At 52.1% G+C, this 16,811-nt stretch overlaps 1 protein-coding gene across 1 annotated transcript in view; it reads right to left on the bottom strand.

Moving 5' to 3' along the window:
- The window catches only part of PODXL2 (podocalyxin like 2), a 32,714-nt gene extending 29,826 nt beyond the window's left edge, over positions 1 to 2,888 (bottom strand). The window contains exon 1 of the mRNA XM_064723796.1: positions 2,616 to 2,888. Within this exon, the coding sequence (XP_064579866.1) occupies positions 2,616 to 2,670 (55 nt within the window). The 5' untranslated portion in view covers positions 2,671 to 2,888. The remainder of the gene's footprint in view (positions 1 to 2,615) is intronic.
- Between the last annotated feature and the right edge of the window lie 13,923 nt (positions 2,889 to 16,811).

Genomic DNA, 16,811 nt, shown 5'->3' with positions numbered 1-16,811 from the left:
CTGGGAGCTGTGGTGCACCTTCCTGCAGCCCCAGCCCTGCAGCGGGGCTGTCAGTGCTGCTGCTCCCCCAGGTACCCACACAGCTTCTTCCCAGGCAGAGTGAGTGGGAAAACTTCTGTGCACTCTGATCTGCAGCTCATCGCCGGCAGCTTCCCCTTGAGGGCTTAATGTGGTTATTTCTACCCCTGATGCCTGTAATTAAATGAACATTTCCTTATGGCAGCGAGGCGGCCAAGGAAAAACTGACTACAGGGAATTTTCATTCATCCTGATCTATACTCCCTCATCTCTGCCTTGTTCACACAATGCTAACAAGACATCTTCTAAGCAGGCAGAAAGAAAAAAAAAGCCCTTAAACAGCCCACATGCAGACAGCCACCTGGGGAGACAAAAAGAGGAAGGAGACCAACTCCCTCCTTCTCCCCCTGCATCATTTTTACACTTGCAAAACCAAAGGGGCTCAGATACCCTAGAGCCTGGAGAGATGTTTGCAAACTGTGCCAACAGACTTGTGCTGCCTAGCAGTCTGATGGGACCCTGATGAGGGACATGTCCCATTTCAGCACATCCTGCAGGTCTGTGGAGGCTCCCAGCCCAGGGAAATGTGGGGAACTGCACACAGTCAATCCAGCTCCCTCTCAGATATTAACTGTTCCTGTCCTGTGGGACTGGAGAAGTGAGGCCAGGGTGCACTGAATTGTTGCAGATTGGAACTGATTCTGAACCACCAAGCAAAGCTTCTACCCAGAACAGAGCCTGAGCTACAAATTCCCAGCAGTCTGCATCTCCACTCCTGACCTCCCATCTGGGTAGGAGCCCACTGGTCTGGGGAAACCTGGCCAGCCAAGTCCAGCCCCACAGTACTGCCACAGCCCACCAGGATTGCAAATTTCACTGGATTAGGAACTGAGCTGTCCCTGGGAGCTGCTCCTCACCTCCCATCCCTGTGCCTCTCCTGCTAGGACAGCAGGGAGGATCACAGGGAAAGCCAAGCACCCAAACCCTCTGTGTCACCACCAGCTGGACAACACCACTAGAAAGTTTCCAGCAGCCTCAGCAGAATAAGAAGCATTTCCTCCCCTCAGCACAGAAGTACCAGTGGTGGTCCTTTTGGCTGCCACATTTTAAAACCACCATGAGGTCCCTCTCCTTCCTGTGCAGAGCAAACATAGCTTTCCAGCTATGGGGATGGGGTCAACCCTTGCTGGCAGATTGGCAGGGTGGGATTGTGGCAGCTCCCCCCTCACATCTTACACTCTTCTCTGGAGGAGGCAGAGGCTTGGCTGAATCTGGGGACAGGGTTTCCTGCTGAGACATGGCTGAAGAACCTTTGCCAGCTGTGCCCAAGGTATTCCCTCAGTGTGGACAACCTGCCTGGAGGAAACCACAGAATTGGCTCCCTCCTCAGCTCCAGAAAGACTTATTGCTTCTGTGCCACAGAGTATTGGCACAAAACCCCAACAGGTTTTCTGATCCATTTTGCTCTTTAAGCTCACTATTGTTTGCAAACCTAAAAGGCTTTATCTCTTCTCTTTCAGGAGCCTCAGATGACAGAGACTAACAGCCCATAGACAGAGCAGCTCTACAGATGACACATTCCCCCAGGAACATTTTCAGGAGATTTGGGTAATAAAGGAGATGTGCCAGGGGACTGGATGTCACTGTATCACAGCTTGGTCGTGCTGGAAGACAGTGACTGGTTGGTAAGTCAGCCCTTCCTTCCCTGTCAGAATGACTCAAGACAAAGACTCCCCCACACTTCAAATGTCCCCGTTCAGAACTCCTGTTCCACACTAACCAGATTTCTGTACAAAGGGATGGATTAGGGAGGAAGAGGACAATCTCAGCCTCATCGGTCTTTGGGGGATCCCTTTGTTGGGAAATTTCCCCAGACTATTTAAAAATAGAAGCAGAACATTCATAACTATTCCGAGTATAATTATTCCTGCACTTAACTGCCTTTTCCTGGCACCCTACCTCTCCTCCAAATTTCAAGAGGAGGCTCTTGGGGAATCGTGCAGCAATTCGCGGTGGCCCGTTCTTTGTATCAGTTTCACGGTAGTTCGCAAAATCACCACGACGCTAGACGAAGCCAGCGACACCCGAGCGGGCGGTGCGGGGCAGCGCTGCCGCAGCCGAGACCGCCCGGGCCGGGCCGAACCGGGACCGCCCGGTGCCCGCGGCTCCGTGCGGATGCCCCCACTCCGGGGCGGGAGAGCCGGGAGGGCAGCCCACGTGCAGCCAGCCCGCCGTGCCGGGAGCGCAGGGGGTCCCGGGGCGGACAGCGCTGCCCCACAGGGCTCCGATGCCCGGGTAGGGGGCAGTGCCAGGCTCACAGGGATAGCTCCGGGGTGGGAGATGGGAGCCGCCGCAAGTCCCGGTACCCGGGTCGGTGGTGCCTGCGGGGAACGGCGTGGTGATGGAGACCAGCCCGCCGCAGAGGTCCCGGCGCACCGGGGCACTGGAGCCGCGGCGCAACGCTGTTTCCCGGGATGGGGGTGAGCAGAGCCGCCTCCCCCCGGGGGTCCCGGTGCCCGCGGAGGGGATGGACACCCACCCGCCGCCCAGCCCGCAGGGATGGCAGCGGCTCCCGCCGCCCAACCCCACTCACTCACCGGCGGCCAGAAGCAGCAGCAGCAGCAACGCCGGGGCCCGGTGCAAGGGCTGCATGGCGGCGGCCGCTGCCCTGCCGCACCGCCTCTTCACGGGGAGCGGGGCCGCCCCGCCGCCCGCCGGGCTCTGCCCCTCGCCGCCGCGCCCGCCCGCCGCCCGGCCCCGCTCCGCATCCCGCCGCCCGGCGCCGCCTCCTCCCGCCGCCCGGCGCCGCTCCGGGGGCGGGGAGCCGCCAGGGGGGTCCGCACTGCCCGCCGAGCGGCGGCCCGGGGGCGGAGCGCTGCCCTCCGTTCGCTCCTAATTCCTGCCTGCGGAGCCGCCGCCCACCCGGCCGGCGCCCCCGGCCGCGGTCCCACACCCCGGCCCCGGTGCCCACAACGAGTGCCGGCGGCGCGGCTGCTTGCGCCGGGCGAGGGTGATCAGCCCCCGGGAGGGCAGCGGGGATGCGCCGGAACCTGCCCGGCAGCACGGGCAGAGCCCCGGAGAACAGAGCCCCGGCAGCCGCAACTCCGGGGCAGCGACGGCCCCCAAAGCAGAGACCCTCCGCATCGCCCGCTGACCTCTCTTTAGCTGTCCACGGGTAACGGAGCCACCGCTTCTCCCTCACCCCTCAGTTCCCACCTACTTCATCACCTAGAAGAACTTCTCCCCTTGGGCAAATTCGTTCCTCCTCTGGAGGCCATCTGGTCCGAGCCCCTGGTCAGGTGGGTCACCTAAGGCAGTTTCCTAGGACCATGACCAGATGGGTTTTGAGTATCCCCGAAGTTGGAGACCCCACACCTTCTCTGGGCAACTTGTGCCACTGCTCAACATCACAGTAATATTCTGATCTAATAAATAACACACCCCAGAATATTCTGGTGTGTGAGATTGTTCCTCCCCAGGTGCATCCCTTTGAAACCTTGCTGGACTGCAAGGACTTCCTTTCAGCCCACTTCTCCAGCCTGTCGAGGTCCCTCTGGATGGAAGCTTGACTCTCTGGTTTATTAGCCAAATAAAGATATGCAGATCTGGAGCTCTTCCCAGTTTTAAGTTGGGATCCTGAACTCCACCATCTCGTGGTCACTGCAGCCAAGGCTGCCTTTGACCTTCACAGCCCCAATGAGCCTCTCATTGCTGCTTAGAATGAGATCCAGCAGAAAATCTCTTCTTGTCTTTTATCACTCACTGCACCCTGAGGCTTGGGGTGTTGGCATCTGTTTCTGAAGCTGGGTCTGTGTTGGAGGCTCTGCCCTAGCAGGGACAGCTGCTTTGACACCTGCTGGGAAAACCATTCCATGGTGTGTCACCACCATACCCAAGACTGTCACATTGATACTAATTCAGCTGACGTCCCCTCTTTGATGCCCTTCTGTGCAAACTGCTGTGTGCTCTATTAAAATAAAAAAAAATCTCTATTGCAGAAGTTCTTGGGTTTGTAACTCTTGGAGCAGTTGTGGTGGATAGCACAGCAGAGGAACATGCTGAATATCCTGCCGAAAATCATTATTACAGCAACCAGACCAACTGCTCCAATTACACTAAATTTCAAATTAAACACATCTTTAGTGGCCTCAGGGCACAACGTTACAGTAAATGACTCAAGCAAGGGCTTTGTCGGACAGGTGTCCAAGAAACAAGGGTCGAGAGGTCCTGCATACCAGAGCAGTTGTGAGGGAACACATGCCAGCTCCCTGCACTTCAACCCCTCTTGCCAGCTGGATGAACTGCAGCCATCCCACTCCCCTCCTGCAGGCCTGCAGCCTGTGGCCCCTCAGAAAAGCTGTGCAACTCTTGGTTCAAGGCCACAAATATAACATGACTCCAAACCAAAGGACCCAAAAGCATCCTGGTCCCTTCTCACTGGGCACTCTGCTCATGATTTCAAGTTTTCCTCAGCAGTGGCTAGGAACCTTTCTCTTTAGTTTCAAAGCAGCTTTCACACATTCTAGGAGGGCAGGGGATGCTAAAATCCAACATTGCAAGTTCCAACTGAGGAAACAGCTGTACTGTCATGGTCTCACCAAATGTCTTTGTGCTTGCAGGGCTTGTACCATGTGCCTGGTACTCTGCCTCTCCCACACAGCATGTCACTGAGACAGCAGGACATAGCTCTGAGGGTGATCAGGATTTTAAATTCAAGCATTCTTATCCCTTAAGGAATTGTTCATTAAAAACACCCCAGAGTCTTTATTTCCCTGTAAATAAATTGATTGTTTTGTTGTTGTTGTTTGAAGAGTGAATCTCCCAAAAGAAAAATTTATGGTATTTTTTTTTCTGTCATGAACTTGCTGGTTTTCAGCAACTAGAGAAAGGTGTCAACGTGCCATAACCTGCTGAACTCTGAATGAATCAAACAGCCACCTGAGGGTACTTGCTATTATTGATACTGACCTTAGCAGCTCCTAGCAGGCTGGCCCTGGCACATGTCACCCATCTGTGCAGTTGCCAGCTTCCTTTTGCCAGCTCTTTCTTTCCATCATCTGCTCCAGTGCTGCAACTTCCCCCAGCACCACCAGGGCAGGTAACAGACTGGCTGCACCCCTTCCCCAGCCTGGCAAGGAAAAGCCGACAGGCTTGGACTAAAGTTCTTGCTTTGGCTTCTTTTAGACCACATCCATGCAGGGCTCTGAAAGTCCTTTTTATCCCAGAATCAATGCAGCCCCCAGCCCCCACCAAGCAGGAAATGCAGCAGGAACTACCGAGCTGTCGTTTACCCATTAGATGAGATAAAAACACTTTAGTGCACTGAGATTCTAGCCCAGGCATGGCATTTAATGAATGCTCTTGTCATTTTTCACTTTGTTGCTGGTAATTTGGCTGTCTTTGCATGCAGGTGGCTCACTACAAGTGGGTAACTAAAAGCCTTTCAGATCTCCTGACCCTGCCACATCCAGCTCCCAAATCTCAGAAGCTCATGGCGCTCCCTGGATTTATTTTGACATTATACATCAATCTCAGGCTGAGCAACAAAGGGGGAGTATGAAAGGAGAAGATACATCTTAGGCAAGAAAATTAAATAAAATTAGTGGCAACATCGATCAGCCAGGTCAGCGCTGCCAGTGGAGCAGAAAACAGCCAGCAGAGATGGGCAGCACCAGCTATCTTTAAACAGCAGCACCAACTTCCACTCAGCACAGCTCCTGCATCTCCATTTCACACTCCCTGCAATAGGTGCAGCTGGCTTGGCTCTCTTCTGAGGCATTGACAGCTTTATAGTCAAAGGCTTGTCATTTCTCATTTGATCTCCCTCCAGCCTCCCTACCTGGTGTATATTCTCATCCGATGTTCAGAGCACTGGTAAAAGAGGCTTTACAATCGCACTAAATGCTTTTTTTATAGCTGCTTCAAAGCTGTTCAGAAATTTTTCTTGGTATTACCATTATCTGTGCTTTTCTGTTCTTCCCCAAAATTGTTCAATTTCACAGTTACGTCTGTTAGGCAGAATCAGAAAGCAAGTGTGTATTTTAGGCTGGCAAAACTGAAAATCCTTCTGCTGTCTCCCCCTGTGAGTTACTGTAAAGGCTTTTGCCTTCAGGAAATTCAGCCAGCTTTCCCATTTCAGTGGAAGGGTCACATTTTGTTCCAAGATGCCTGCAAACAAATACTACAGAGGTAGAGGAATGAGGTGATAGCTAAGGGAAAGAATTTGGTGACTAAGGCTTGTCAATTAAAAAGAAACTAACCACAAATTCTAATCTCAGGGGAATTTAACTTATTTTGAAACTCCACATGAAAAAAAAAGCAGCAACTCATTAACTTGAAATATGCTGGTGAGATGTTTTATTGTCCTAAATACAGCAAAACTGAGTTCAGCTGCAAAGGTGAAAGTGATCTATTGCCTGTGCTCAGCAGAGCATAAAGTAAACAATAAGCAAAACAAATAAACAGTCAGATGTTAAGTTCTGGCAGTGTTACAAAATGCAAAATGTCACTAGCACCAAGGAAAGGGTTTAACCCTTCTTTCTTTGCCCACTGACATTTGTCAGGGCAACAAAAGGTGATCTGTGCCCATTCTTAGATCAGAAGGAAAAAATGGGCTGTTTCCATTACCTTGATTGCCTGCTCTTTGGGGCAGAGGCTGGGTGACACAGCAGGCTTGTGGCACACCATGCAATTTAACACAATCTTCTATACAGCCTTTTGGCATCTCATCCCTCCAGCAGAGGAAAATTCCCTGCCCTGTCCAGCCCCTCCTTCCTTAGACACAAGGAAAGATTTAACCTCTCCCTTTTTCCAGAATATGTGAATTTATTTCAGAGCCTCCGAAAAGCTTTGTATAAGCTCATTTGCTGACTTAGCCTTTTTAATTCTGGGACACCATGAAACCTTTTGACTGTACCAAGCAGGGGCGGGTACCTGCTCTATTCCTGCACTGCCCAGGCATGCAGCCATTCTCTGGGCAAAACACACAGGTCCTGCTCTCATCCAAAATCCTGCTGGGGAACATCTATAATAAACACTTCAAGAGGAGTGACTGGAGTAACTAATGCCTTCCAGAATAGGCTGTAATTAGAAGAGATTCTGCCCTGTTTAGAGCCCCAGCAAGATTTTCTCTATCAGTTTGGAACTTTCTTCATCTCTGCATCAGTTTGTTCCCCTTAAGGAACAGCACACTGCCCACCTGGGACACAGTGCTGCTGCCAGCCCGGCTTCTTTCTCATCCCTGGTGTCAAGTGCAGGGCAGAACAGGCACAAGTTGTGCTTTACTTCCCCATTTCCACGTGCCCCTGCTGCCTCCCACCCCTAAAGGTTCGTGTTTCTCTTCTCACTGAAGTGGAGCTGATTGCTGCATTAATAGCCACTCTGACAGCAAACCTCAGCGGATTCTTGGAGGGCAGAGCAAAGCAGAGCTCTACTGAATTTGATTAAGGGGCCAGAATAACCTTTAACAGAGTCACATGGGGCAAGGAGACAGACAGCTCTCCAGCTGAAATCTCACCCAGGTTTCCTCACAGCCCAGGGGACAGGGCTCCTCACCTGAGGGGAATGGCAGCCAGGTCACACTGCTCTGTCACAGCTGGCACAGCCCTCCATTTACACAAGTCAGGAAGGAGAAAGGAGTACATCTCTTTGGGGCCATTCACATCATCTAATCTGGACCTCTGTGCAGCTTAGAGAACCCCTTTATCTCTATGCTGAGCTTATCAACTCAGAGAGTAAACAAAATACTTTCTGGAAGGGATGAAAAATCTGCAGAAATGAAGATGTCATGAGGGCAGCAAGCCTCAGATCTTCTAAAGCTTTTAGCTGGGGCAGAAGGACAAGCAAGATAAAGCCAAGAGGTTGATGACAAGGCACAAGAGGTTTAGTCTTAGCTCTGCCTGTTTTAGAGATATGACCAGAGCCTGAAGAATTTACTGTCAAAGCCTCATTGTACCAGGTTTGAGGAGCACACAGCAGGGAGCTGAACACAGCAGCCAGCAGGACAGCCCCAACAGTACCCACGACAGATGAGCAGCTCAGAGATGAGACCCAGATTCAACCACAAGTCCAGATCCTCAGAGAAGGATGAGATGAAGCCAAACCAACACCAAAGCAGTCAGTCCCTAGGTCAGAGTCAAGGTCTGTAATGGCAGCCATCATCCAGGAATCACTTGGCAGTTCCACAGTAGTAGAAGATGACCAAGATCAGGAAGGCAGTCTATGGATCACAGCCCAAAGCAATAGGTGCTTTGAGCAGGCACAGGGAGACATACACCAATATTTCCCCTCTCAAAGCTCACAAAAGCCCCAGGCTGAGCTTAAATAGAACACCAGGCCATAGGTGTAGATAGAGGCCCACGAGAGCCTGGTCAGGCTTATTAGTACCCTCAGAGCCCAGATATAAACCTCTCTCCTTGAACAGTGACCTGACACCTAAGAAGGTGAGGGGGAGTTCCTATCTTTTAATGGGCAAAGTATCTTCACTGGGTAGAACCCAGAGGTGGTTTATAACTTTTCTTACTAAACTGCAAAGGCTAATTTCATCTTCAGAAAAACTATTATAATAGCTGACTAAGCTGGAATGTGGGTATGTATTTTCAGAGTGGAGGGATCAGCCTGTATCTGAAGAGGGCTGGTAACTCTTGCCTCTGAGGAGAGCCAGTCACTGACTCATAGGCTCTACTGGTACTCCTACATATGTGTTTCTGTGGGATTTAATGGGACTGAAGCTCTTCAGCATCTCTTACACAGAACAGTTACTGTCAGATCGCCCTGAGCACTAGATCACCCAGAGAAGAAACTTGCCACTTTCTCTGGGTTCCTCCAACAGTTTTACCTCTCCTTTAGAGAGAAGTGACTTGCAAAATGAGCAGAAGGGAGCACAAGCCTTTCCAAGGTGCTTTTGCTGTAAAAATGCAGAGCTCAGCAGCCCCTTAAGGCTGCTCACAAATGTTTAGTAAGGCCGAGGGGCATGCTGGATGGCTGGAATCCTTGGCAGACCAGTGCTCCATGATAATGGAGACATTAAATCAGTGATGGCAGCAAGAACTGCATAATAGATGCAAAATACAGCAGAAGCCTGATCCAATTTTGGCTCTGCTTTGTTAAGTAGAAAAGTATTTTAGGAGATGGAAAAATACTAGGAAGTTTAGAGTGCATCCTTGCTGCAGCACAGCAGGAGATGTAGCTGTTTGCAGTGACTCACCTGTATCTGCAGATACACATCTGCTGTAAACATATTCCCATACTGTCTTCACATGTTGAAATTCAGGTGAGTTGAGGTCAACAAGGGCAGAGCTGTAAGCACCTGAAACAGCCCTCCTGGCTGAACTAGACTGGGATGCCCAGCCCTCCTGGCTGGACTGCACTAGGATGGGAAGATGCCACGAACCAACACAACTGCTGCATCCTCAGCACTGTAGCACTGGGAGAGCTCTTGTCACCCAGATTCCAGACAGTTCTTTAGTAAACACAGTGGAGATGGACAGAGAAGCTTCCAGCCAAGGTCTGGCATGGGAGAAAGGGAAACACTGTGGGTCCAGAAATGCTGGATATGCTAATTTTTCCAATTTGGGGAAAATCACACATTACTGAATGTAGAGACTTCACCTGTACAAGGGGCATCTGCCACTTGACAGGCAAACTCAGAAACAACCACTGCACACTGGATGAGCCCATGACTTGCAGATGTAGTGTGTTGCTTTATGATCACAGTAAAGGCATAAGCTAAACTCTGCTAGTATGAATGGAAAGCCCTTTCCTGCAAGTTCTGTCTCACCCTTTTTCCCAGCTCACACATGCTGATTGATTAGCTGGTATCTTGCAGCACTTGCTCATACAGTCCCAGCAGGTGCACTGTTTGTGTGTTTGTTCTGTGCTCAGCTCAAGTCAAACTGTTTATTATGAGATGCAGAGAGCCCTGCTGCTCTCTCAGGAGTTTGCACACAGCATGTTCAAACTAAACTGCATCAGGATCTGGCCCATCATGCCCTTTTCAAATCCAGATGCTCTTTCAAGCCTTTGCCAACAACCACAGTCCTAAGGGGAAGATGACCACAAGAAGGGACACCACTTGTCTCCATAAAGCCCTCTCCTTTACAGGGAGCACCTGTATTATTCTCCATGTGAGCCCAGGCACAGCCTGCTGTGAACAGACCTCACCTCCCCCAGACTCTTGCCTTTGCCCCTGGCTGCCAGGGGCACTGTGCAGTTTGAATCACAGCAGCAAGAAGCCAAGTGCACAAGCTTGGCTCAGCTCAAGGTTGTCAGGGGAGCAACTCCTCATTCCATGAGTGGGGCTTGGCTTGCTGAGCTCCAGAGCCCTGCAGCAAAACCCTCCCTACCTTCAGCAGGGACATGGCTCCTGGCAAGGCAGCCTCTGCTCAGAGCAGCATGTTTTCACCCATCTGCACCCCTGTCCAGACCAGACACCTGATGCTGTCAACAGTCAAAGCTTGCTCCAGGGAAGCTGAAAAGCTCAGTGGCCGTGAGAGGAGGAACATGCCTTCAGACTGGCATTTACACTCCAGTGAACAGCTGATGCCAGCAGGAGTGAGGGCGCAGCTGCAGGAATTCATTGCACTGCTGGGTGCTGGCAGCACAATGGTGGGAGGGCACACTGCCTTTGTGCTGAGATGGGAGGCAGAGTGAGCAAAATGAGAAACAACTGACTCCAGCAACGGCATCTCTCTTGTTGCCACTGCTCACTTCATGTGCCAAGTGAGGTGGGACCAGAGCACAGGAGGGAGGAGAAAGCTGTAGGGCAAAACTGAATGGTGCCTAACAGCCCAGTCCAACAGCAGGGCAAAGAGTTGGGAAAATCAGGAGTCTGCCCCACTCCTGTGTATCTCTCATGGTTTGCAGTGACATTTTTGGCCACCTCTTTAACTGCAGGTCACTACAGGCATAGCAGAGGCTTCACAAGGTTGCAAAGGTTTAGGAAGTATTTTCTATTTCTCCAGTATGACACAAAGCCTATTTCCCCTCCTGCACCCAACATTAATTGACACAAACACACAAGTTTGCTTGACAAGCTTTGTTTCATCCCTTGTTGTTTCTGGTTTTGCTATCTCAAGGCCAGACCTTCCCCAGCAGGGTAGGTAGGGTCCCACAGAGCTGGGCACAGTGTGCAAGCACTTGCAGCTGCTGTCCCCAGGGACAGTCTCTGTGGCCTCTGGCACTGGGGTTTCGGGTGATCCCCAGGTCAGGGCAGTGGAGCTGTGTCCTTGGGAGCAGGATGAGGGTTGGGCCCACAGCCGTGCCCAGCACCATGGCTGCTGAATGGGTAACCCCAAATCGAGGGCACACTGAGCTATTCTGGGCTGCCTGCTGGCCTGTGAGCATGTCCCATGCTGGGGATTTGGGCTACAGCCCCCAAGATGGGGTCTCTTGCCATCCTCACACCTGGAACCAGGTGTGCAGCCCCTGAGAGCACTGCTGCCTGCACCCTTCCTGCTCTGCACCCTTTCTGCCTGCTTGTCACATGTCTGTGTGGGCAGGTTTGGCAGGATGCACTCCCTTTCCTTCACTGCCCTGGCTCTTTGTGTGGGACAAACTGCAAATTTGGGCTCTGGGGGTGTGGGGTACGAGCCAGAGTCCAGGATGGTGGAAAGGCCAGGGACAGGCACTGGCCCCACAGGCAGCATGGCAAAGGCTCTGTGGGTAGCCCAGTGAGTGCTGGGGGAGTCACAGCTGTCCTGGGCTGTTTGGGAGCAGGGGAACACTGCACATCCCACCCTCCGAGCTGGGGGTGATGATTTATTTCTAGAAATGCTGGCTCAGCTCCTCTCCCTGCAGAGGGGACGGGGTGTTTGTCTCAGGAGTTTATCCCTCCAATTAAGCCTGGATGGCTTTGTTTCAGCTTCCATTCCAAAATGATTGAAGAAAACAGATCTAAGGCGTTTCTAAAATAAAAAGATGTCAGCAAATTAACAGTGGTTTTAAGGCCCTTGTATTTCTGGGAGGATGAAACCTCTGTGCTAAACCCTCTGGGATCATCACTTGGGCTTCCTGTGTTTCTCAATCTCTCAAAGTAAAACTGATCCACCAAACTCGTATTTGTCTCAATCTTAATCCCTGCATCATCCTTCAAGTGTATTTCCTCACAATGAAATTGGAGTAGAAAATGCTTTAGGAAATGCTTTGCAGCCACTTCTTCCCCAAAGGCCCAAACTGCTTTAATTAGGAATGCTCTTCAAGCACAAGGTTTGGATGCAGCCAGTGAGACTCACATTGCAGAAGGACGACACAGCACTTTCAAGCAGGCTGCTGGGACTTAGGAGGATATTTGAAACCTGTTGACATGCAGTTCTAGCAGAAATGCAAAATGAAATGAAACATAGAACTGGAAAATGAAATACTTTTAGACAATGCTGCTCCCCAAATTGGCTCTGCCTGGATCCAGCTGCCCTGCAGCACAGCCTTCTCCCTTTATCCTCACTGCCCTCTGCTCTGGACCAACCCAAACCTGGGGCATTCAAACTCCTGTAAGACACAGAGCAGCTTATGGGCAGCAAATGCAGCCTTCCCAAAGTGGCTGCCCATGGCCCAGCCTGCAGGGCAGAGGTCAGGGAAGAGGTGCCAGTCTGTCCTCAGTGGCTTCTCATGTCCTTTCTCTGCCAGGCAGACACTGGCATCCATGGCATGGCTCTGTTTTGGCAGCCAGTCCCTCGGCAGGGCTGTGTGAGCACAGGGTGAGCTCTCTCCTCCTTGCTGTGACACCTGGGCTGGCAGGGATGACACGGTGACCTCGGACAGCCAATGCTGCCTGTACCATCACCTGGCACGGACATGTTTGATGAAACTCCTTTTGCTAGGATTTTTCTCTTGAGAAGCCTCAGAAAAGAAATGTAAACAATAACTATCTGCTGGCTGTGGAGTGTGCTCTGGAGACGGATTACTAAAAGAGGCATCTTGGATTGGTCTCCTGGGAATTGTTTCTACTTGATGACCAATCATGGTCACACTGGTACCAAGGCTGTGAGCAGTCCCTGATTTTTATTACTTATTGCTTTCCAGCTTTCTGATGTCTCCTTGCTCTTTCTTTAGTATAGCACTAATGTCTCATTTTCTTGTAACAGAATAGATATCATAAAAAATTATGATATCTTTCGAAAGGCGGAGCCAAGATTCTCATCGCTTCCTGGGGACCCTCAAAAAGCACCAGACAAAATTTAAAAATATAAAAAATTAAAATAAAAATTAAATAAAAAATAACTTAAAAATTAAAAAATTAAATTTATTGAAAATAAATTTTAAAAAAAGGGAAACACTGTAAAGTGTGATGAAGAGATGTAAAGTGCCATAAAAGTTCTGCAAATTGCCGTAAAGTGCCATAAACTGGTGCAAAGCAAAACTGTGGTAAAGTGCTGTAAAGCGCGACTGTCGCAAAATGTGCCGTAAAGCAAAACTGTCGCAAAATGTGCCGTAAAGCAAAACTGTCGCAAAATCGGCCGTAAAGCGCGACTGTCGTAAAAGGTGCTGTAAAGCAGCGCTGTCGCAAAAGGTGTCGTAAAGCGCGACTGTCGTAAAAGGCCGTAAACGCGATGTCGAAAAGGTGCCAAAGCACACTGTCGAAAATGGTCATGAGGCTGTGTCCGTAAAGTAACACTGTGGTAAAAGGTGCCGTAAAGAGCGACTGTCGTAAAGAAAATTTCGGACACAGGTGGATTGAGAACTTTATTATTAATCTCCCGCCAGGATGTGGCGGCCCCGCGACTGGTCCCAGCTTGCAGGGCTTCAGTTGACCTCTTTGCTGCAAGGGGGTGCCTGCAGCAGCTGCCCTGCCGAGCTTCTACTACGGCCGGCAGTATCGAATGGAGGTGACCCCCCCCCCCCATCGCACTTTACAGCTTCGGTACCCGCAGTCTTGCTCACTTCTGCTGCCCCACTGCCCTTCTCCAGCCACGCCCCCGGACCTCGCGGCCCCTCCCATTGCTTCTTGCATCCCCACCTTTGCCATCTCGTTGGTCTCCGCGGTCCCGGCTATGGCTGTTCCCGCCCCCCCCAATCCCGCCCGTACGAGCCCGCCCGCCAGCGTCACCCGCGGCTCCCCCTCGCTCCCTTTGCCGACCCAGCGCCGGTGGTGGCCGAGTCCCGTCCGCGCCCGTCGCTGCGGCGCTGGCGTCCGCAGCGCCCCCTGTGCGCGTTGCCGCGGGAAGCCCCGCTCCCCATCCTGCCGTTCAAGCACAGCACCGCTTGCGCGGGGACCCGGGTGCACCCGCCCCCCAAACCCTCCCGTGCCGGCGCCGCGGCGTCTCACACCGGCAGTTGCAGCCAGTCCCGCCCCTGCCCGCCGGGCCGGCAGCCATCCCAGCCCGGCTTACGAGCTCGCAGCGGCTGCACGCCACACTCCGGCCGCCGCCCAGACCCCCCCGCAGCAGCCTCCCGCCGCCCCTCCTGCCTCCCGGGTTTATCTCCCGCTGACGAGCCCGCCCCGCCGCCGCCCGTGGCCGCTTTCCCGCTCCTGCCGCCGCCGCCCGCCTGCGCGGCAGGCCCCGGGCCGAGCCGTGCCTCCCCCCGCAGCCTCCCGAGCTGCCGGATGGCGCGGCTCTGCCGCCCCCTGCAACCACGGCCCGCCCGTCGTTCCCTCCCGCAGGCGCAGCCTCATCTCCCGTGTCCGCAGCTCCGCGGCCGCCCGCCATGAGGCTGCCTGCAATGCGGCCGCCCGCGCTGACCAAGCGCACGCATGCGCAGTTGCTACAACGCACGCACCACCAGCGATATCACTCCGCACCCCCTCATCCAACCGCAGCGTTGCTTTTGAGATCAGCCGCACGCATGCGCAGTTCTATCTCAAAGGCCCCGCCGCCGCCGCTCCCCCCCCCCGCTTTCGCTGCAGCTTTGGTGCAGCCCGGTCCCGGTTCCGAGGCGCTGCATGCCGCTGTCCGGCCACAGCCGGCATCCCCGTGCCCGGGCACGCCGCTTCCGCCTCCACCGGGTCTACAAACGGCAGCACAGCAGGCTGAAACTGCAGCGCCTTGCATGTATGCTTCCCCGTCTCTGCCTCTGCCGGACCTTGAGCAGCCGAGCACAGCCCATCACTGAGAGATCCCTCCACAGCGCGCAGCCCTTCACAACCGATGCCCAATGTGCCGCCGCTGTTACGTCCTGAACCCCCGCCCCTGCTTCCCTGCCTCCGCCGCCGCATCCCGCAGCCGACTCGAGCAGCTCCGGATCACCCCCGCATCTCCTCCAACACCCAACCGCGTTTTCGCCTTCCACACTCCCGGCACCGAGTGTCTACTTTGTGTCACGATTCGTCCGCGCAGCCACATCCAGTCTCACACACCCTTCCGGCGCGGGGGTGGGGGTGTGTGTGTGTGTGGAGTATGACAGCTGCTTTAATAAATACAGCACAGACATTTTGCCCCTGCAAATGCCAACCCTTTGATCCCAACACAAAAGAATTCCGAAAAAGAGCTGTTCCCAAACAGCTCCAAAGTCCCCCCAGTGTTTGGGACTGATTTCTCAACCCAAAATGATACACTAAACCCTGAAAATCCGCCAGCATTAATCAAAAAATGAGAACACTCACAAAAATATTTTTATAATTTTCAACTAGCAGAGTTGCAAAGAAGAAAGTCTAAATCCTTTAGCTCTGCCTGTGCTGTTCAGCCAGCAAGCTGGTGGTCCCAGAACATGGGTGGCTGTCTCACCTCATGAAATAAAAAAATTGTGAAAAGCAGTAAGGGACAGTGGTATCTGCTTCCTTTATTTTAAGCATCTGCTGAAAAGTACCCTGGAAGGACATACACTCACACCAAATGACTGTAAAAGTCTTGCTAGTATAATTCTCACAGACAGACTCACATTATATTCTATGGGAACTCAAATAGAAAAAACTTACAGCACATCTGAACTCCCATTTTGCCCATCATTTACCCCAAAATACACAGCAAAGGAGATGGCCAGATGGGCAAATAAAAGGAAGCCTTACTCAGCTTTCTGAGTGTTTTCTCACTGAATTCAGTGGACTTTGTGAAAGGAGGCAGCAAAAACCAAAAGGCAGGAAGGAATCAAGATCAACAGCCACTGTCCCCAGAGCTGGAGGACTTTTCATCTCCAGGTCTAAAGGTCCTGAAGAACATGCAGGCTGAATTTGAATCTGATGCTGCAGCTTATTTCTCAGCCATGCATGTCTCTAGCTCAGACACTGTATATTGCAATGGCATTGCTCGTTGTTACAAAGGCTGGTTTTCCCTCCAAGTACAGAGTAATGATGATTTGATTATTAGACAGCAGCATCATTCCCTCATTTTATAAAAGCAGCAGGAGAAGGACATGGATACTGCAGTGTGGCTGACAGAATGGGCTGTAAACCTTCACAGGGAAGGGAATCTTTCACTGTTTAGGGTGTCAGAGTCCAGACCTTAACTCTTCCTGGGCCTCAGCAGGGAGAGCTAAGATTTGGATCACATCTTTTGATATGAGCCTTAAGACTTAAAAAACTCCTTTTCGCACATCCCCCAGGGATGTTCCAACCAGGAATGTTCAGGAATTCCAACAAGGAATGAGCTGCCAGAAAAAGTCAAGGAATGAGTGCACAGCAAAAGCAATAAACCCTCCTGGCCAGGGGGAACACCTCTGCCTCTTCCCAAAGCTCTGCCTGCTCTCCTGGAGTGGAAAATGCCATTTTCCATCCCTATCCCAAAGGCTTTTACGTTCTATGTTTGTGTCCCACTGGCTCTCCCCCTTTCTACAAAAGGCATTCAATTAATCAGTGGTTCCAAAAGCTGCAGAGAGGATTTTGGCACAGAGTCCTCGCACAATCCTCACACAGCAGAAAACCACAC

Source organism: Zonotrichia leucophrys, chromosome 12, assembly GCF_028769735.1.
Source record: "Zonotrichia leucophrys gambelii isolate GWCS_2022_RI chromosome 12, RI_Zleu_2.0, whole genome shotgun sequence".
Classification (NCBI taxonomy): Eukaryota; Metazoa; Chordata; class Aves; order Passeriformes; family Passerellidae; genus Zonotrichia; species Zonotrichia leucophrys.
Note: the sequence above shows the minus strand (reverse complement) of the source record. Positions and strands in the feature narration are given on the sequence as shown.